Below are 21,100 nucleotides of genomic sequence, written 5' to 3'. Positions count from 1 at the left end.
GAAAAGTATTGTCCGTAAATTATGCTCCTCTGAGGTAGAGAAGTATTGTGAGTGACTCAATGCTCCTCCGAGGTAGAGGGGTATTGTCAGTGAACTATGCTCCTCCGAGGTAGAGGAGTATTGTCAGTAATCTATGCTCCTCCGAGGCAGAGGGGTATTATCAGTGAACTATGCTCCTCCGAGGTAGAGGGGTATTGTCAGTGAACTATGCTCATCTGAGGTAGAGAAGTATTGTCCGTAAATTATGCTCCTCTGAGGTAGAGAAGTATTGTCCGTAAATTATGCTCCTCTGAGGTAGAGGGATATTGTCAGTAAATTATGCTCCTCCGAGGTAGAGAAGTATTGTGAGTGACTTAATGCTCCTCCGAGGTAGAGGGGTATTGTCAGTGACCTATGCTCCTCCGAGGCAGAGGGATATTGTCAGTAATATATGCTCCTCCGAGGTAGAGGGGTATTGTCAGTGAACTATGCTCCTCCGAGGTAGAGGGGTATTGTCAGTGAACTATGCTCATCTGAGGTAGAGAAGTATTGTCCGTAAATTATTCTCCTCTGAGGTAGAGAAGTATTGTCCGTAAATTATGCTCCTCTGAGGTAGAGAAGCATTGTCCGTAAATTATGCTCCTCTGAGGTAGAGAAGTATTGTGAGTGACTTAATGCTCCTCCGAGGTAGAGGGGTATTGTCAGTGAACTATGTTCATCTGAGGTAGAGGGGTATTGTCCGTAAATTATGCTCCTCTGAGGTAGAGGGGTATTGTCAGTAAATTATGCTCCTCCGAGGTAGAGAAGTATTGTGAGTGACTTAATGCTCCTCCGAGGTAGAGGGGTATTGTCAGTGACTTATGCTTCTCCGAAGCAGAGGGGTATTGTCAATGAACTATGCTCCTCCGAGGCAGAGAGGTATTGTCAGTGACCTATGATCCTCCGAGGTAGAGAGGTATTGTCAGTGAACTATGCTCCTCTCAGAAGCATTAGGAGTACGCAAGCAGAAGATCATCACTACACAAACATGCATACTACTTATTTTTACTGAGGCTCTCTTTGTTCACAGTTACCCCACAACTTTCATAAAGTCAAAATAGATCTTAAAACCATGATATACAATGATCATTTATATATTTCATGGTGTCCCAGGCGTTTAACCATGACCTTGAAAATATTCTACCCCTAGCCTTAAATCTGTCACATAGAGCATGAAGTTGAGAGGCTGAGATTCACCCAGTTTACTTTTATCATCCGGAAACTACGGTACCCTCCACTAGCTTGCTTTAAAATTTTAAGCTGGGATTGAAATCATCTTGTACGACAAAGTCCGGAAACTGTCGACATAGAAATACCAGGTAAATACATGTAGACTATATACAGTCGGTTCACTCCGATCTCTCAGATCTGGATACCAAAAAGACTATAGAATATTTAAATATATTTAAATTTGTATAAATAAAAAGATTACCTTGACAATTCCGGGGGATCAAATTTAACGTCATATTCGTTGTATTCGGTTGAAGAATGATCATAATTTCTATTTTCTTCTATTTTCTGTCTGCACATGCAACAAAATTTCATCATTTTTATAAAATTTCACCCATGCAAATCCACTGAACCTGTTAGTGCGCTGAATCTTTTTTTTTTCTTTCAGGCGGACGTAAATTACAGAAATATCAGAACTACTCTAAAAACATAATTTCCTGTGATCCGAAAATAAACACTATGGCACTTTCTGTATTTTCACAACTCCATCAGAAACCATGATATAATCTCCGGTATGAAAATTGTTTGTTCATGAGCAGCAGACGATAAAAAGTTAAATTGTCATTTGAAAAGTCAACATGACCTACAAATAAAATTTCCATGTCAAAGTTACGTACGGTTAAAAGATGATTTATGTCAAAGTTACGTACGGTTAAAAGATGATTTATGGCTTAATTAGCATGGTTGTATCATAATTTTGTTACGTTGCCAAGTGCTTAATAAGATTACAGGTAGTCCTCAAGCAGTGTGACAATTCAGAGTAGGAGGAATGTACGATTGTATGAAATTTATGTGGAATATTACAGAAATGGACAACGTTGTATAATCACATATCCCCGAGGAATTTACGATTAACGAAAAAACACTTGATTTGTTCTTGCGCAGCGCTGTGTAATTTGGCGACGGTATCTCGACAGTGACGGTGTGGAATTAGAATTGAATTATTCAACAGTCCCAATCTCACAGTTTATTATTATCATCCATGGAACCAGAAATTTATGGGGAAATGATAATTGTGATAATAATATGTCTCTAAGCAGTGTCTTTAGCTTGAAGTGCAGTTCAAAGGGGGGGGGGTGTCACAGTTTGACCTCCTACCTCCTTTCATCCGTAAACGAAAACTTCATTTCCGGGAACTTGCCTCACACACGTATATAGATAAGATAAGTTTATTCCAATTTTGGGCCCAGAGGGCATAACAGTAAGACAGTTTATAAAGAAGGAAATTCAAAAAAGAAAGAAAGTTTACAACATTAACTACAGGTTACATAGACTGCAAACTGCATGTGGATGCAGCATGTTGGGGAAACAAGTACATACATATATGAATTGCTAATCATGTATATATACAAGTAAATGGACAGTATCAGTATTATACCAATATATGAATAATAAACTATAATGATTTTTGCAGTTTTAAAGCATCACTTCTTTTTCTGAAAGTTTGCACTAAATATTCACTCAATTTGACAATTACTGGTTTGTCTTCGTTAATCATCAACCAAGTAAATTTGTCCTTATTTGTTAGATAGATAAAATTTTTGTTGAGCTTGTATATACCATTAAAAAACATATTTCTCTCTTCAACATAGAATGGACAATCAGTAAGGAAATGAAATTCATCTTCAACACAATTAAGGTTACATAATTCACATATTCTTTTGTTTCTTTCTAAAGAAATCTTCTGGCCAGAATTGGTTTTTGTAAATTCATATCTTCCTCTTTCAATTCGAAGGTCATGTGCACTAATTCGAAATCTACATAGAGTTTTTCTTAATTCTAGGGATTCTAAAAATATATAACTTTCCATAGTATAATAAAACACAATCGACATACAGAGTATCATTGTTAGTGTTGGAGGATTATTTGTTGAGAAATGGTTGAGCATAACATGTCTAACCTATCCTCAAATAAGACAACTTTAATCCAGTGAATCCTTACCCATTACTGAGTCATTATAACAGAAACATTGAGAGTGGAGGTTCCAGCGACGATCTTACAAGTACTTTGAAATTCCTTATGAGGAATACTGATATTGGAAGCAAGCTAAAAGTTGGGGAAATGAGGCAGGGTGTCGCCTATAGGTCCTCAGAAGGCCTAGGAAAACATATCAGTGGAGTCGTACGGGGAGAGGGGGAGGCAAGCCCCTAGAAGCCCCGAGCTTTAGCATATTTTTGCCTGATTAAGTTGAATTTCACAGTAATTTTTCATTTGACGATTCAAGTTGCTAAACAGAGATGCCACGCCCGTAATTTGGGGCACTACTAAGTTAAAGTTTTTTTCCCAAAAGACCCCATATTGTAACCCCGCCTTTAACTAGGGGGTCATGGTTTAGAGGGACTGGTTCACGGTTTAAGAATATAACTCATTTAAAGTTTACAACCAAAAGGACGTTTTTAATGCAAGTCTTATTTAAGTGGTTCTTGGGAAGATTTTTAAAACAGTCCTCCCTATTTTCACTATTTCTCCTGGCAGGGGCCCCAAGGTTTTGAAAGATGAAAATGTGAAAATTACCCCAGACATACGCCGGACAGCTCAGGCCAAAACTTTCATTCTACACGTTATTTACCCACGTAATATGGTCAAGATATATCTGCTTCCAAGGGCTTCTCCTCCAGAACCACTCCATTATTTTGTCCTTTGGACCCATTGGAGAAATTGGTCCCAAAGTCCCTTACATGAACCTCCCTTTCTTAATTGATGGACCTGCATTTGTTTTAGGATTGAAAATTATGGGGGGAAATAAACAGATGCTGTAAAGTCAAAACATACAATGGAAGATACCGAGAATTCGTTCTCAACATGGACACATGATAGAATGTAAATGCTTATTGTGCAGATACGTTTGAGTTTAAGAAAGTATATTACGAGTATCATTATTTCCTTTGCCATCTCCACATCAGTTACTCTCTTACGTCAACATACACATTTCTTGTTTGCTGGATACTGTAAAATCACCGATATTTGCAGGGTCATTGTTCGTTAATGACTTGTCGTCACATTATTTTGTTTTTTATGTTTGATGCTGTGCATCGCTGTGTTCGAGATATGATCCAGTGCAGGCTGGGAGGTTATTTCATTATACGATCCGTCATTGGACGAGCATATATATATAAAGCAAAAAAATCTTGGGTCTTCGGAGAAATTGATCTTTGCGAGCTCTCGTAAATTCATATAAACAGTTTTGACAGATGGTTCTCTAGAACCCATGGAGATTAAATCGAATTCATTGTTAATCCATCAGTCAGGTCCCTATAGTGCTCCAAAAATAAAATGCTCCATAGCAATAGTAAAAAGCAAACATAAAAGACAAACCGGAAGACGTGTGGAATTCTTAAAGAAGTTTCATGACCTTGAAATCAGATGTACAAAGGTCATTGACTTTGCAAAAAATGATGACTATATTTATCATTTATTTATTTTGCATACATGTGTATAACAGCAATAATCATCTATGCCAAGTCACGGTATCTCAAAGCTGTTTAGGAAAAATATGCGTAATGTACAGGACTGACGGCCTACTTTTTTTTCGGTGTACCTTTCCTTACAGAATAAGAATATTGCTCCGATCCTGCTTTTACAGAAACTCTTAACAAAATGAGTCCTGCTAAGTGTCATGTCGGTGTGTACCAACTGCTGTGTCTCAACGAGAAAAAAGGAAAAGAAAAGAAGAAAAGAGCGATGCATCTCACTTTTTTGGTTACTACCATTGTTTATAATGATATTCAATGGAATAGTGAGTTTTAAAAAGACACACGTGATATCTGTTTCACATGTATATTAAAGATACTCTTATTCACCATCAGTTAATTTTACCAATACTGCAGGCCGCTTCCCTCAACATTGACCTTAGCGTAGAAAATGTTTGGCCATTATAACCAAGCAGATGTGTAAATTTTCCAATTACAGTTACCGCATGAATAGAGAGCCCTAGTGCATGTGTAACACTCTGAAAGGCTTTTTGTCTAAATTATTCATGAGAAAAAATGTAAGATTCATGTCAGCTCTGAAGTAGTTGTTAATTTTTGGGGGGAACAAAATTTTTATACAAAGTTACATAACTGTGCATTGAATCTCACAATCAGCAACAAGATTACAGAAATTGATACAGCAGAGAAACGCTTCTGTTCAGTTTGCTGTAGTGGCGGAATATTTAGAAGTTATGAATACACTTTACAAACGCTCTAAAGAAACTGGAGATGTCATTTAAATGACTAGTAGCACTTTTACTTACTCTGACTATAAGACGATGGATTTTTGTGAAAACATAATAATTAAAAGACATTCACTAGGAACATGTTGAAATATGTTCAGTGAAAAACAATGAACAAACGTAACTGGTTAGGCTGGATATTCCTTTCAAGTTTGGACAACATATAGCTAGCACCCCAAGACGTACACATCAAAACACAGACGTCCTTCATATCCCAGACACACAGATATAAACAAAGACACACAGACACACTAACACGCTGAACTACTCACGATTTTCTTGGCACGGGTTGCTTTTCTATGAACTTAAAAGAATAGGTGATGAAGGCCTGGTCTGGAATGGCGATAGTTTGTTCTGGCATGGTGATGAAACGATGACCCAAAAGGACCCACTAAACAACTTCCTTTGTGTGGTACATAGGCGTTCAGTCGCTGCAATAGACATATTATCTACAGTCAATCCCCAATACCGATGACTAATGTTTATCCTAAAACAGAAAAATAACATACCTCTTCTGTACAAAAAAGGCTCTACTATATGTTCAAAGACGACTGCCACTTTTCTTTGTGTACAAAATGGACATGTGAGGCTGAGAGGCATTAAAAAAAAACCTCGCACAGATGCTGTCGATCAGAGAAAGTCTAGAGCATGTTAGCGATAGTGTGAGTCGGGACAGCCCTCGTAATCTCCGACAGGGGAATCAAACGCCCCTCCGTGAGCGTTGTCGGAGCGTCGTCATTATCAATAACTCTCGTCACGTGTCGGCTGCTTTTAATTGGAAATACAGGCTCCAGTATCAGACTTTTAACTCTTTTATTATCCCGCGATTTATTGATGAGGCCGGGGCTCGTTACAAAGACGAACATTTTGTTTACTTTCCTTCTGAATCACTGTTCTGATGGGGTGTATGTAGAAAACAGGCGTACTAGTATTCTTTAATAATATCAAAGTTATATCTGGTTTCTATTTTTTGGCTCTATATATATATATATATATATATCAAATCAGTTTGATCAATACGAATGAAGAATCGATATATTCAATACAAACGTTTAATACAGTATCATTGTTATTGAACACGTTGCATACATCGTTCTGATTTATTGGATGATAAAAACCTGTTACAAGTCTGATTGGTCACCTGCTGTTCATCTATATATATTTACACTATATACCAGCACCGCCAAAGGTAATTCTATACCTTTCGGTCCGCTCATGATATTCATTGAAATCCGTTGATTATGTTCAGGAATGTATTCTGAACAGACAGACAGGCATGTTATGTAAAACAAATCCGTTTTTGATTAGTAATTAACCCCCTGGAGTCCAACAGTGAATGATAAACTTCAATCCTCTAAGTTTAAGGCATTTATATATACTGCAAGTAAGTCATTGTAGTTTTCAAATAGAAACTGAAGCATACAAATAAATATAAATAATATTCACAGAATAACTAAACATAAGGCCCATCAATCACCTGAGTAACTGCTGTTTTTCTCCTCAGAAAACATCAAATCCCCTTTCATGGCCCACCCTGGCCTTAAAGGTAACTTGAATCTACGCGAAGTGGAAGTTACAAACTCTTTCATTCGACATTTGTACATGTACCCTTGTGGCGTTTTTTTTTAAAAGAAGATTCAAATAAATCTTTTAAACCCTTCTTTAATGTATCCCCCAGTGTTATGGATATTACGGTTTCTTGCTTACCCTTTTTACCATTAATATTTTAATTAATTAATTTAATTAAGTTAATATTTTACCCTTGTGGTTCGTCAGAGAACAATTTTAAAAAGAATGGTATTGTATTCTTATTCAACAATATGTCCATAGGCCACAACGTTCGCCTGGATCATCATGGCCCTGCTGTTGTGATTTGTAAAAGATTTTTTTTCAGTGTTGATTCCATATTTTTTTTTAATCCAAACTGTGGCCCAAACACAGCTATAGCCCCAAAGGATCATGACATAACCCAGCTTGAATTCAAATCACACGGGGATGCATCAATACCAATTACTTACAAGGCCTTGCAGTTCTGGAGGTCAAGGTCAAAGACCACAATATGAAATGATTGATTGATTGATGTTTTCCGCCAAACTCAACAATTTTTCAGTTATATGGTGGCACCCGTATGAAATGAAATCTTCATCCAAAATATGAAAGCTCTGTCATAAATAGTTCTGACGATATTGAATAGGTTAGAATCCCGTGGGGATCCGGGTTAGAATAGGTCCTCAGTACCTCTTGCTTGTCGTAAGAGGTGACTAAATGGTGAGCGTAGGCCTAAATTTTGCAGCCCTTCACCGGCAATGGTGACGTCTCTATATAAGTGAAAAATTGTCGAAAGGGACGTGATTGATTGATTGAATATTGTTTAACGTCCCTCTCGAGAATATTTCACTCATATGGAAACGTCACTACTGCCGGTGAAGGGCTGCAAAATTTAGGCCTATGCTCGGCGCTTATGGCCTTTGAGCAGGGAGCGATCTTTATCGTGCCACACCCGCTGCGACACGGGACCTCGGTTTTTGCGGTCTCATCCGAAGGACCGGCCCATTTAGTCGCCTCTTACGACAAGCAAGGGGTACTGAGAACCTATTCTAACCCGGATCCCCACGGGCGAAAGGGACGTGAAACAAAATACAATCAATCAATCAATAGGTTAGGTTTCCTTTAAAGTAGGTAAAACTTAAGTTCAATGGCTTGAGGTTAAAAACTTTGGTACCACAAAAAACGTTTTGTCACAAGGAATGCACATATGAAATAAGGGAACTATATCACTAAGTACTTAAAATTTAATGAACAGACAGAAATAAAATGTCTCCCAACAATAGACACAGGGGCATAAAACATTGAATCCACACAACTTGGGAACACTTGCACATGATTTAGTGAGGCCCTGCTACCCTTCAAGAGAATTTATGTTAATCAATTTCCTGTATTCCCATACAAGAGGCCCACAGGCCTTATCGGTCACCTGAATACTAGTGAAAAAGTATCACTACTTCCATGGGCTATGAAATCTAGCAAAAATTTCCTGTTCTGAATATCTAAGCTAAATTCTAATGTTCACCAACAGTATAAAACAAGATGTGTTCTTAAAATTTCACTGCCCTCAAAAGTGTATACACTGATGAAAGGCTTTAAATAATAGGTGTATTAACATTAAAACATCAAAATATATGACTAATTTGGACTCATCCTAAAGTCATAACCTTGGGTTGTGAAATTCACCATTTTTTGTACATCCTTTTCTGTTATTCCTAAGTATGCATTTAGATTTTATACAGTATTAGCAAACTTACACATAAATACTATATACTAAGTTTGGCCCCACCCTGGGCCAAAACCCTTACTCGCCAGGGGAAAATCAAATTTACAAGTTTGGTAAAAGACTACCTGCTCTACCCATTTAGTTTCAATTTAGTATCAAAAGCACTAAAGAAAATGTTATTTAAGTGTTTTACACATAAACACTATATAACAAGTTTGGCCCTGCCCTGGGGTCAGAACCCCTACCCCCGGGATCATGAAATTTACAATCTACATCACTATGCATTTGGTTTTTCTTACTTGTGTCTGGTTCTTGAAAAGATTTTTGAAAATTTGTCAATTTTGGACAGTTTTTGCCCCGCCCTTAGGGCCCAAGGGGTGCTGGAGTCCTGAAATTTACATTTTATGCCCCCCTTGTCCCAATGATGATTTTTACCAAATTTGAAAAGAATTGGAATAATAATTATCAAGAAGTTAAAAATGTCTATTGTTTACACATTTAATAACTGACCATTTTGGCCCAACCCCGATACCAAAACCCCTACCCCTGGATCAATTAAATTTACAATTTTGGTAAGGGGTCATCCATAATTGTTAACCATTTTTCAAAGTGTGCAAAAAGCACACTTTTTGAGACACCCCCCTCAAAAAGTGTACATCAACCATTTACAAATTCCCAACAAGAAGATCGACAATCAAGTTTATGAGCAATTTAGTTGAAACAATGAGTTCTTTAATATTGGTACCCCTATTTCTTGTTATATATGAATGATATAATGTTTCATAAATGTGCAAATCATGTGTATGTAATAGATTTTTGTAAATCCGGAAAAGAAAAAAGAGCGTACGGTAAAATTGTCGATTTTTTAAACCCCTCACCCCGAGCGTGCTTTTTGCACACTTTGGAAAATGGTTGACAATTATGGATGACCCCTAAAGGACTACCTGTTCTTTCTAAATATCTATTTATTTTCAATTTAGTATCAATGGCAGGCACTAGAGAAGATGTCAATTAAGTGTTTTACACATAAACAATATATAACAAGTTTGGCCCCGCCCTGGGGTCAGAACCCCTACCCCCGGGGATCATGAAATTTACAAATTTGGTAGAGGCCTTCCTGCTCTACATCACGATTTAGTTTTTCTTACATGTGTGTGGTTCTTGAGAAGAGTTTTGAAAATTGGTCAATTTTGGGCAGTTTTTCCCCCGCCCCTAGGGCCCCAGGATTCCTGAAATTTACAATTTATGTCCCCCTTGTCCCAATGATACTTCATACCAAATTTGAAAAGAATTGGACTGGTAGTTATCAAGAAGTTAAAAATGTTCAATTGTTAATGCACGACGACCAATTGCAATAGGTCACCCGAGTTTACTCAAGTGACCTAATAAAAGCTTTGATCTCCTGTTATGGCCCCACCCTATCCCTGGGGTCCCTGATATGAACAAACTTGAATTTGAACTACCTGCATGTGGATGACTTACTTGATTTAATCCACTGTGCCCCCCCCACCCGGAGGGGGGGGGAGGGGGATAGAACAACCACAATGGCTTTCCATCTCTTTCCGTCTTATGCAGCTCGTTGTCTCTCTCCAGGCTTTGCCAATTTTGTTAACCTTCCTTCTCCGTTGGGTGTTTTTTGGCTTTACATTTTTTCGTTGTCTTCTTGCTTCATGATGCTGGAGTATGACCTATCCAGTTCCATCTGCGTGTTCTGATGCTTACCACCACGTTTTGTTTGGTCCCTTTTCATAGGTAAAACTTATACGGTACCAATTTTGATGCACCAGATGCGCATTTCGACAAATAATGTCTCTTCAGTGATGCTCAACCGAAATCTTTGAAATCCGAAATAACTATGAAGTTTTAGATCTAAATATAGCCAAAAACAGCGTGCCAAACAAGTGGAGCCAAATTCGTCCAAGGATAAGAGCTATGCATGAGGGAGATAATCCTTAATTTTGAAATGAATTTCTAAATTTTATAACAGCAATTAAATATTTAAATATAGGTCTACAGTGCTGATGGCATCTGTGACCACCTTATCCCCAGGATGTTTCTCGGGTACCTGTTAAAAATATCTGGACTGGTTTCAATGATGAAGTTGTTTCCCTCCAAGTTTCAGATCCATAGAGTAGTACTGACTTCACATTGGTATTAAATATTCTGAGTTTGGTATTTGTTCTTAATGCTTTGCTCCTCCAAACTGGTCTATGGCAAACACTTGCTGTGCCTTCCTTTTCCTTGCCTGGATGTCTTTGTCGATGCCCCCGATGTGCTAACTATGCTTCCCTAGTAGGTGAAATCTTGTCTGTCTTCTTCTTTGTGGTTATTGATCTTTATGCCATCTGCTTGATTGGTGTCGCTTTAGTCTGTAAAGGCTAGTCTGTTTTGCTGTTGTTTCAGGTCTGGTAGCCTGATGTTGAGAACTTGCAGATGAGGAGAAGTCATTGTCCACTGTATGCCAGCTGGGACATTGCATGCTATTCTGCTGACCCAATCTATCACAGAAAGAAACAGGAGCAGAGAAAGTAAACAACATTGTCTCACTCCAGTCCATACTGGGAATGGATCTGTCACTATTCCTCCATCAAATAGTTGTTGAATGATGGTTATAATTTTGTGTGCAATCCACAATGTCCATGGATTTTCCAAAGCACATAATGGTTTACTCCGTCAAATGCGTTTCAGAAGTCTATAAAATTTAGGTATAGTGGTGTCAGCCACTCTGTTGTCTGTTTGATAATAATTCTTAAGAAGTGGCAATCTGGTCAACACAGGAGCACTCTGGTCTAGTCTGCTTGTTCATCTCGCAGTCTTCTGACAACTTCCCTTTTCATCCTCGGCAGTATAATGCTGCACAGTACTTTACTGGACATCACAATTCCTCTCCAGTTACTACACAGGGAAGTTTCTGATAGTTTTACAAGCAGTCCTTTAAGCCAGTCTTTTGGTATATACACCTTCACCCCAAGGGTAATGTGGAAAAATTTGAATATGCAGAGTAAGGATGCATATGTATGACTTTGATGAATTACAATTTTACAGTTCTTGGAAAAGATCTTAAAAGACTTGTACATTCTTTAAACATACCTAAAAAATATCCTTGGTGGCTCCAGGGCTTACATGTATTGCTTGAACACACTTGAATCTAAATCACTATGCAGCAAAACATGGTTATAGCGAACCTCCAGGGCCAGCAAAAAACAGTTCATCATAACCAAATTTCGTTATATCAATGCAAGGTGAAGACAACGAACAGTGATCAATCTCACAACTCCTATAAACAACACAAAATAGATAGTTAGGCAAACACGGACCCCTGGACACACCAGAGGTGGGATCAGGTGCCTAGGAGGAGTAAGCATCCCGTTGATCAATAAAATTTTCATGATTAATTAATATCATTTCCCATTATATTAAAGCATATATCCATTATAAGCATGTTTGTTATAAGTGTGTTTTACTGTGTATATGTAACAAAACTTTCAGACAAGTTTTGGATTCTCTTGTTCAGCGGTTCTTTAGAATACCTTTTAAACAACCCACCCTATTTGAACTTTTTAAAGGTGCATGGTCCTTAGAGACATTGAAAATGTGAAAAGAATTACAAATGACAGACAAACACAGATGACAGATCAGAAAAGCTCACTCAGTCATCATGATGTAAGAATATAACGAACAAAACAGCACATAGACAAAACAAAGACCATACTTTGATATGATTCTTTAATAAATAAACACACACATTGTACATCTCCAATACATATGGTGGTCTATATTATGCTAATGGAAAGTCTCCACAAAAATAAAATCAAAAGTTAGATAACTATGTTAGATATACACCAGTCTCAACAAAGAATTACCAAGTAACATACCCACTATCAGCCTCTGTTACAAACACATGCCCTCAGTTCTAAACAATGAAAAAAACATAACAATATCCTGATGAATGGAAAAATGTACAACTTTAACAACAACAAATCTTTTCACATGGTGAACAGATGCAATATCTTTGTTAAAGGGACTGGTTCCCGATTTTTGAAAAAAAAACATTTTTCATTTTTGATGTTAAAACATTAAAGATATTACTGATTTAAGGTAGTACGTACTCTACATCGTCATAATGGCTGACTTCCTTTAAAAACATGGATGACAAAATCGATATCAGCAATATTTGACTTTTCCTTTTCCATTTAAATACCTAGCCGAGTAGCTCAGTAGGTTAGAATACCGACTGCTGAACTGTACGTCGCAGGTTCGAGTCCAGCAGGGGTTTTAAATTTTTTTCAGATTACCTTCTACTAAAACTGTATTTTTTGACAAAATAAAGTAAATTTGAAAATTTTCATATTCAAAATATTTTTGTACATATCCTACACTTTTCATCTACATCAAATTTCTCTGGTGTAGCATACCTCCTTAATGTTGACAGCCAAAATTTTGACCTTCTGAATGCAAGAATAAAAGCAGTATTTTAGCCTTAAATCTGTGTTATGTAAACAAAGACTCGAGTCTTTTCATGTATACAAACAAACCAGTGATACGTTAATTTTGTAATATAAAGCATCTTAATTTTGCATAGTCACAAATTTTAACTTTTAGATGACACATTTTACCCACAGAATGCTTGAAATGTGAAAGATATAATAAACTTAGATCGATATCCATTTCTTTTGAAAATTTCGTAAACAATAACATACTGCAATCTTTGTTTACAAAACAAATAATAAACTCTCAAAACTGAGCTTCTGTGGTAATGTATATAACCTTAATTTTTATGTGAAATGTTTTAACACATTAGACAATAGATTTTGATCATTACAAGTGAAAAACAAAATTTTGGGGAAAATCGTGAATCAGTCCCTTTAACACTGTATTAAATTTTTATAAAACTTTCCCTGGATTTAACCTGATAGCTGAAAATGGGACTATACTGTACATAAATTTCCCGCCAAAATTCATTATTTGATTTTTTTTAATTATTGCATTTGCAAAGAAAAGGAAAAAAAGCTGCATAAGGGGGAAAGGTTTTCATTGAAGAAAAAGAGATCTACAAAATTCATTGCTAAACATAAAATACATTTAAATACAAAACTACAGTACTATTTCTGTAAAATAAGTCCAGCTAAATCAGACATCTAGAACTACATACAATTGTATGAAAAACTACAAAATTAAAGTAAAATGCACTAATGCATACAAATATTTATCAAAAGCATTGCAAAAATAAAGAAGTATTATGATAATGCAATAATTTTCTATCTGATTTGCAGCTTAGCTGTCTGGCAAAGAAAACCCTTATGCAAACTTACATAAGCTTAATTGCCTATATATAATGACAATGTTAGTAATTATGGCTGCATAATTTTTGATCACTGTTGTTACAAATATAATTCTAGATCACCATAGTTACAAACATGAAATTTATCTGCGTAGGTATTGCAGTTTCTTATGAGATTCTTGAAATATTTCATCATATTAACGCATGTTTATAAAATTATCAGAATATGCATTTTACATAACACAATAGGCACCAATAAAAATATAGACACAAAGAGAAAAAGAATACATCACAAAATCTTATTGTTGATATGATTGAAATAAATGTTTGATAGCTGCATCATGAATTGATCACAAAGAGCGATGAATTTTACAACATGAACAAAATTGAGTGTTATACAGTTTTATTTTAAAAAATTAAAATCTTAGCAGATTTACTATTTTACGAACACTACAAATAAACTATAAAACTGAGCAAGATAATTTGTAAAATACATCTAATTCTTGATAAAAAGATAAGGTTTTCAATTATATTTTATCATGGCCCTTGGGTTTGCACCATTTCACCTACTTATTAGATTTTTTAACACAACTAAATTACACTTAAGTACAAATGCCAAAAGAAACTCAGTACACATCATAAAACTCTTCATCCTTCGAATATTAGAAAAACAATTAATTGTTACATTTTTTACTTTCTAATTCTACATCTGAAACATTTAATCTTATTATTTCAACTCCTCTAACAGTTCTTTCAGGCCTCTTGAAAAATTCATGATTTTAATTCAAAGTTCTATGTTATATTTTTCTGTTAAATTGGCCTGTATTCATCAATTTATATTCCCACTGCTGAATCTGAATGGTAAGGGATTGTTAGTAATAAGGACATTTAGTACCCACTACACTACAATTATAAATTATCCCAGATGACAAGAAATATACATGAGGTAGCACAATGTATGATGCACACACACTTTGGTCAGCAATTCTTTTCTGCGTACAAGAGTTACTTATCTTTGAACAAAATACCAAGCCAGGGAATAGTCTTTTCATTGACATATCTTGATTATCTTGCTATCTGGAATAGATTCCAGTTTTCTTTTTTTTTCTTTTTTTGAGATACAGTAAAATTACAAGGCCAGAAATGGCTTTGTTGCACCTAGTGCTTTAACACCTGTTGCTGAAGAAATTGAGCAATTTTTTGTGTGTGTGTGAATACAGCAAGGGCAAGACTATTACTTAATTTCAAGTTTAGGAAAGAATGTCCCATTACATTTTCCTATCATAAACATGGTCTTCATCTCTAAATTATAGAACAGCAGCCCCAGGCCCACCCACCTACATAAGAATGGGAAATTCACAGTCTTGAATGATTAACTCATAACAAAACAGAATTTATAATTCAAAGCAAAAAAAAAACAACAAAAAAACAAAACAGTATTATACCATATTTTTCTTTTAGCAATTTCTAAAGAAGTCATATAAAAGAGAAAAAAAATATCATTGTTGACAGGATTCCATAACTCAAAAAATTTGGGGTTGTAAAAGCGTAATTGAAATTCTATTGATTGAAACATCAAATCACATGGTACACAATAGAGAGGGCACTATGACTCATTTGACGGCCTTTCAATGCATGACAGAGTTACAACAGGAATATGGCAGGTTGTTGCGTACTCAGCAGGTAGTCACTCCTTAATCAAGGTCCCGAATGGGTAATCCCACATCTTGGAAGATATACCAAATCCTGTAACAATACATAAATATTTTTAATTTTGTTTTAATTATTTTTCCTTAAAATTCAAAGTGAACAAAACTGAATTCCCTTCATCAAGATACTATATTGTGTTTGGTAATGATATCCAAATGGTTCTTGAGAAGTTGAAAATGTGAAAATATGAAAAGTTAACAGACTACCTAGAGCAAGTAAGCAAAATAAAAAAAAAAAATTAAAAAAAACTTTATATATTACTGAGTAAAACTTTAAACCCACAATTTTGACCCCACCTTGGCCCCAAGGGGTCATGATTTGAACAAATTTGAACCTGCACAATTTGTGTTATTATGAGCTTGGGTATCTGGGGAGAGTTTCACACAATAGGCCCAGTCAACTTTCTTAAACAATGGAAATACCCCATATTTGAAGTGATTATTACATGTGTAAAAATGTATAAAATTATTCTAGGATACATGTCAAGTGTAGCCGAGTGCTTAATGAAAAAATTGATATGCAGCAGGTAGGTGTCACATGATTCCTAGCAAATATGAAACTAAGACATGTGGTCAGTTGCTGAAAAAATTCTGGTGAAAACATGCATGGTCCATTAAAAGGTCTGTAGCTGAAAGGGAAGGTGAATGGCCCCATGTGAAAGGTAAATTTTTAAGAATGACAGACAGGGTTCTTGATTGTGCAGTTTCCAAATTCCCTCGTACGGTACTGTGATGGTGTATGGGCGGTGCAGATTTGCCAAAATGAGAGAAAATCAAAGTGAGAAAGGGGAACCTGCTCAGAGCATGTTTTGTGCACCAGCACCAGTATTTATAGGTTACATGTAATTAAGGGTCATAATTTATTAACTACACCAATATGAAATACAACTACTGACATAAAACGGAAATGATTTTTCATTAGTCTGTCATAATCTGACTTTGATGTATATCCTCTATTCACATGTTTCAGAACCAAATACAAGAGGCCCACAGGCCTTATCGCTCACCTGAATATTAACATTATCAAGAGGCCCACAGGCCTTATTGCTCACCTGAATACTAGTGAAAAAGTATCACTACTCCCACAGGCCTTATTGGTCACCTGAATACTAGTGAAAAAGTATCACTACTCCCACAGGCCTTATCGCTCACCTGAATACTAGTGAAAAAGTATCACTACTCCCACAGGCCTTATTGGTCACCTGAATACTAGTGAAAAAGTATCACTACTTCCATGGGCCTTATTGGTCACCTGAATACTAGTGAAAAAGTATCACTACTCCCACAGGCCTTATCGGTCACCTGAATACTAGTGAAAAAGTATCACTACTTCCATGGGCCTTATTGGTCACCTGAATATTAGTGAAAAAGTATCACTACTCCCACAGGCCTTATCGCTCACCTGAATACTAGTGAAAAAGTATCACTACTTCCATGGGCTATGAAATCTAGCAAAAAGTTTCCTGTTCTGGATATCTATTTTAAGCTAAATTCTAATGTTCAGCAACAGTATAAACAAGATGTGTTCTTAAAACTTCACTGCCTTCAAAAGTGCATACACTGATGAAAAGCTTTAAATAATAGGTGTATTAACATTAAAACATCAATAGATATGACTAATCCTAAAGTCATAACCCTGGGTTATGAAATTCACCTTTTTTGAACATCCTTTTCTGCTATTCCTAAGTATGCATTTAGATTTTATACAGTATCAGCAAACTTACACATACATACTATATACTAAGTTTGGCCCCACCCTGGGGTCAGAACCCTTACTCTGGAGAAAATCAAATTTACAATTTTAGTAAAAGAGTACCTGCTCTATCCATTTAGCACTATATACCAAGTTTGTCCCCGCCCTGGGGTCAGCATCCCTACCCCGGGGATCATGAAATTTACCATTTTGGTAGAGGCTTCCTGCTCTCATCACTATGCATTTAGTTTTTCTTACATGTGTGTGGTTCTTGAGAAGAAGATTTCTGAAAATTGGTAAATTTTGGGCAGTTTTTGCTCTGCCCCTAAGGCTCCAGGGGTGCAGGAATCCTGAAATTTACAATTCATGTTCCCTTTGTTCCAAATATGTTTTATACTAAGTTTGAAAAGAATTGGAATGATAGTTATCAAGAAGTTAAAAATGTCTATTGTTAGTTTACTCAGGTGACCTAATAAAAAAACAACAATAAAAAAACCAACAGTCCCTTGCCACCTTTAAGAGGATGGCATTTTTTTTAAATCCGTGGAATTCTGTCAATCTGATCAATATCATCAAGATATAAATGTATTAGATATGTATTTCAACCCTTTATTTCAATAAATTTATTTCATAAGTGTCACATTGGCTGTCAACGAAGTCAAGGGGAGTAAGCTTTGCTTTAGTATTATGGAAAACCAGAATCTGGTCAAGTATCATAGTGACATGTAAGTACATGTAAATCAGCTTAGTGGTTAAAATAATGTTATTTGGGGTACTTCATGTACCTTGTATTTTCTATACATGGATTACATGTAGGTTTACATGTTCTACATGTAATTAACAGATTGTACTCATTAACAGGTCTCAAATACAGCATATCACATTCATCACAGTTGTTCCCAGCACCATGATACCTATTTATGAAAAACACTTACAGATGGAAAAATAAGTCATTTAAGAGACATCTTTTACACAAAAAACACAGTTAACATAATTTTCTCATTTATTGGTAGGAACTTGTAAACAAGCCACATCCCTTTGACATTTTGCTGTATTGCATGGATCTCTTGTTTTCACTATTAGGAGGGCACAGAATAGAATGTAGGAAGCGAACAGGGGTTCAAAATTTTGTTGGGGAGTTATTTATGTAATTCGAGCATATTTCAGGTCTATACAAATACAGTATGTACAAAAGTAGACAGTGAAGTGGGAAATTTTCTTGATTTTAAGAGCGGTTTTGTCCTTTCATCTTTCTCTCATCCATCTTTTTCTACACGGGTTCTCATGATATTACATGTTCATCATGTAAGCACTACACAAGTTTCATGAAATCCTGTTGAGCAGTCTCAGAGGAGTTGCGCTGACAAAAAAGGGACTGACAGACGGGTCAAAAACATTATACCCTTCGCAACTTCGTTGCGTGGGGTATAAAAAGTTGATATGCATCATGTAGGTGTCATATGATTCCTAGCATATAGATGGACGCAAATACAAAACCAAGACATGTGGTCAGATACTGAAAAAATTCTGGTGAAACCATGCAATATTGTGAATTTTTCTAACTCCTTACTCTATTTTCCCTATTTCTTTATTGTTTTCTCTTCAAAGGGGCACGGACCTTTGTTGAAGTGAAACTAGAATCCTCTTTAGGTCAGGATGAATTGTGAAAAGTTTAGTAGAAAATAGCCAAGTGGTTCTTGAAAAAAATAAAAAATGTGAAAAGTTATCAACAACTACAATATACAAATTTTGATCAGAAAAGCTCACCTTGAGTCTTTAGCTCAGGTGATCTAATTAGAAATATGTACTAGTAGGTACTGAATACTAGTATTCAATAGGATGGGATTGTGAATCACTGATGCCCCGTATAGTAGCAAAGTAAAGGTATCCAAAGAGAGGTCTTGTCACAAGGAATACACATGTGAAAAATGAAAGCCCTATCACCAAAACTCAAAAGTAATATGGCCTAGGTTAAAGTTTTTCAAAATTAGGTCAAACTCCAAGGTCAAGGTCATGAAATAAAAAATTTTGGTACTAAAAGAAAAGACTTGTCAAAAGGGATAGATACACATATGAAATATGATAGCCCAAATCACTAACTATTCAGAAGTTATGCCCTAGGTTTTTCAAATATAGGTCAAACTCCAAGGTCACAAGGTCAAACACTCTGGTACCAAATGAAAGGTCTTGTCACAAGGAATACACATGTGAAATATGAAAGCCCTATTACTAACCATTCAAAAGTTTTGGCCAAGGTTAAAGTTTTTCAAAAGTACATCAAACTCCAAGGTAAAGGTCAAGAGGTAAAAGAATTTGTTACCTAAAGAAAGGTCTTGTTAAAAGTGATACAGATGTGAAATATGAAAGTCGTATCACCATCAATTCAAAAGCTATGGCCAAGGTTAAAGTTTTTGTGGACAAACAGACAGACCAAAAACTATATGCCCCAGAATCTCCAATTAAGGGTCATAAACATGCTATCGGGGAAATAACCCACCTTTTTGTTGGTCCTGATAGTGATGCTTAACATGATATCTCTTTAGAGACTTGAAGTAACTTCCATATGGTGTTCCATGATGTAAATAATAATGTATCATGTCGTATACGATATAGCCACTGATGCTTCCAGCAAACACCGTCAAAGCCATGGTGCACGGCATAAAAAGACAATAGACCGAGTAGACTAGTACTCCAAGACCAGCCGCAGGGATAGGAGGGAACACCAGCCTCATCTTATCCATAGGAGCCTGAAATAATCATTTATAGTTTTTAAATGGTTTCTGAAACAAAATAACACATTTACTGTGACATGGAATATATCACAACATAGTTTTGATCTCAGATCTGGTAATGGTATCTGGTAGAGGGTTAGGCATCAGACCCTCAGTCCTGGGCTTTCATACTTGACCTGATACCACAACAATGGATCTTGAATCTACTCTATGTCAAGAAGCTTTCATGTAAATTTCAACTTTTCTTTTTAAAGATGTTCAATTTTTTTCCAATATATCTGAATGTAAAAATTTTATACCCTATTGTGGCCTCACTCTACCCCCAGGGACCAAGATTTGCACAAACTATATCAGGAAGCTTTTATGCAAATTTTCACTTTTGTGGCCTAATGCTTTTTGAGAAGATTTTTCTCTCCATATATATATTCACATGTAAAACTGTGAACCTTTATTGTGGCCCTCCATACCCATGGAGGCTATGATTTTAATAAACTTGAATCTGCACTATGTCAGGAAGGTTTCATGTAAATTTTAACTTTTCTGGCCTAGTGGTTCTTGAGAAGATTTTTAAATTATCCTATTTTTGTGATTATCTACCCTTTGAAGGGAGCATGATCTTTCATTTAAACAAACTCGAAATCCCCTTTACCCAAGGATGATTTGTATCAAGTTTGATTAAAATTGGCACAATGGTTCTGGAGAAGAAGATGAAAATGTGAAAAAGTTTACGAACAGATGGATGGACAGACAACAGAAAAAAGGTGATCAGAAAAGCTCACTTGAGCTTTCAGCTCAAGTGAGTTTAAAAGATTCACCCAAGCCACACTGGAATCTGCATTGAGAAGCACTTCAAGGCACCTTTATACCAATTACATATAAAGTGGAACCTCAGTAGTCCTGAAAATTGTCAGAATGAAGCGTCTACATTTATAACTGAATTCTATATTTCATGT

At 36.0% G+C, this 21,100-nt stretch overlaps 2 protein-coding genes across 5 annotated transcripts in view; both read right to left on the bottom strand.

The window, feature by feature from the left end:
* Positions 1-6,245, bottom strand: part of LOC125666642 (ras-related protein Rab-35-like) — a 32,294-nt gene extending 26,049 nt beyond the window's left edge. The window contains exons 1-3 of one of the 2 annotated variants that reach the window (XM_056153253.1): positions 5,971-6,245; positions 5,734-5,892; positions 1,451-1,540 (exon numbers count right to left, since the gene is read on the bottom strand). In XM_056153253.1, coding sequence (XP_056009228.1) covers positions 1,451-1,540; positions 5,734-5,822 — 179 coding nt within the window. In that variant the 5' untranslated portion in view covers positions 5,823-5,892; positions 5,971-6,245. The remainder of the gene's footprint in view (positions 1-1,450; positions 1,541-5,733; positions 5,893-5,970) is intronic. The other variant, XM_056153254.1, reaches the window with a different exon arrangement.
* Positions 6,246-12,443: 6,198 nt separating this feature from the next.
* LOC125665982 (fatty acid 2-hydroxylase-like) overlaps positions 12,444-21,100 on the bottom strand; it is a 38,720-nt gene continuing 30,063 nt past the window's right edge. For all 3 annotated transcript variants that reach the window (XM_048899024.2, XM_048899033.2, XM_048899040.2), the window contains 2 exons: positions 19,913-20,162; positions 12,444-15,759 (listed from right to left, as the gene is read on the bottom strand). In XM_048899024.2, coding sequence (XP_048754981.2) covers positions 15,701-15,759; positions 19,913-20,162 — 309 coding nt within the window. In that variant the 3' untranslated portion in view covers positions 12,444-15,700. The remainder of the gene's footprint in view (positions 15,760-19,912; positions 20,163-21,100) is intronic.

This window comes from Ostrea edulis, chromosome 1, assembly GCF_947568905.1.
Source record: "Ostrea edulis chromosome 1, xbOstEdul1.1, whole genome shotgun sequence".
NCBI lineage: Eukaryota > Metazoa > Mollusca > Bivalvia > Ostreida > Ostreidae > Ostrea > Ostrea edulis.
Note: the sequence above shows the minus strand (reverse complement) of the source record. Positions and strands in the feature narration are given on the sequence as shown.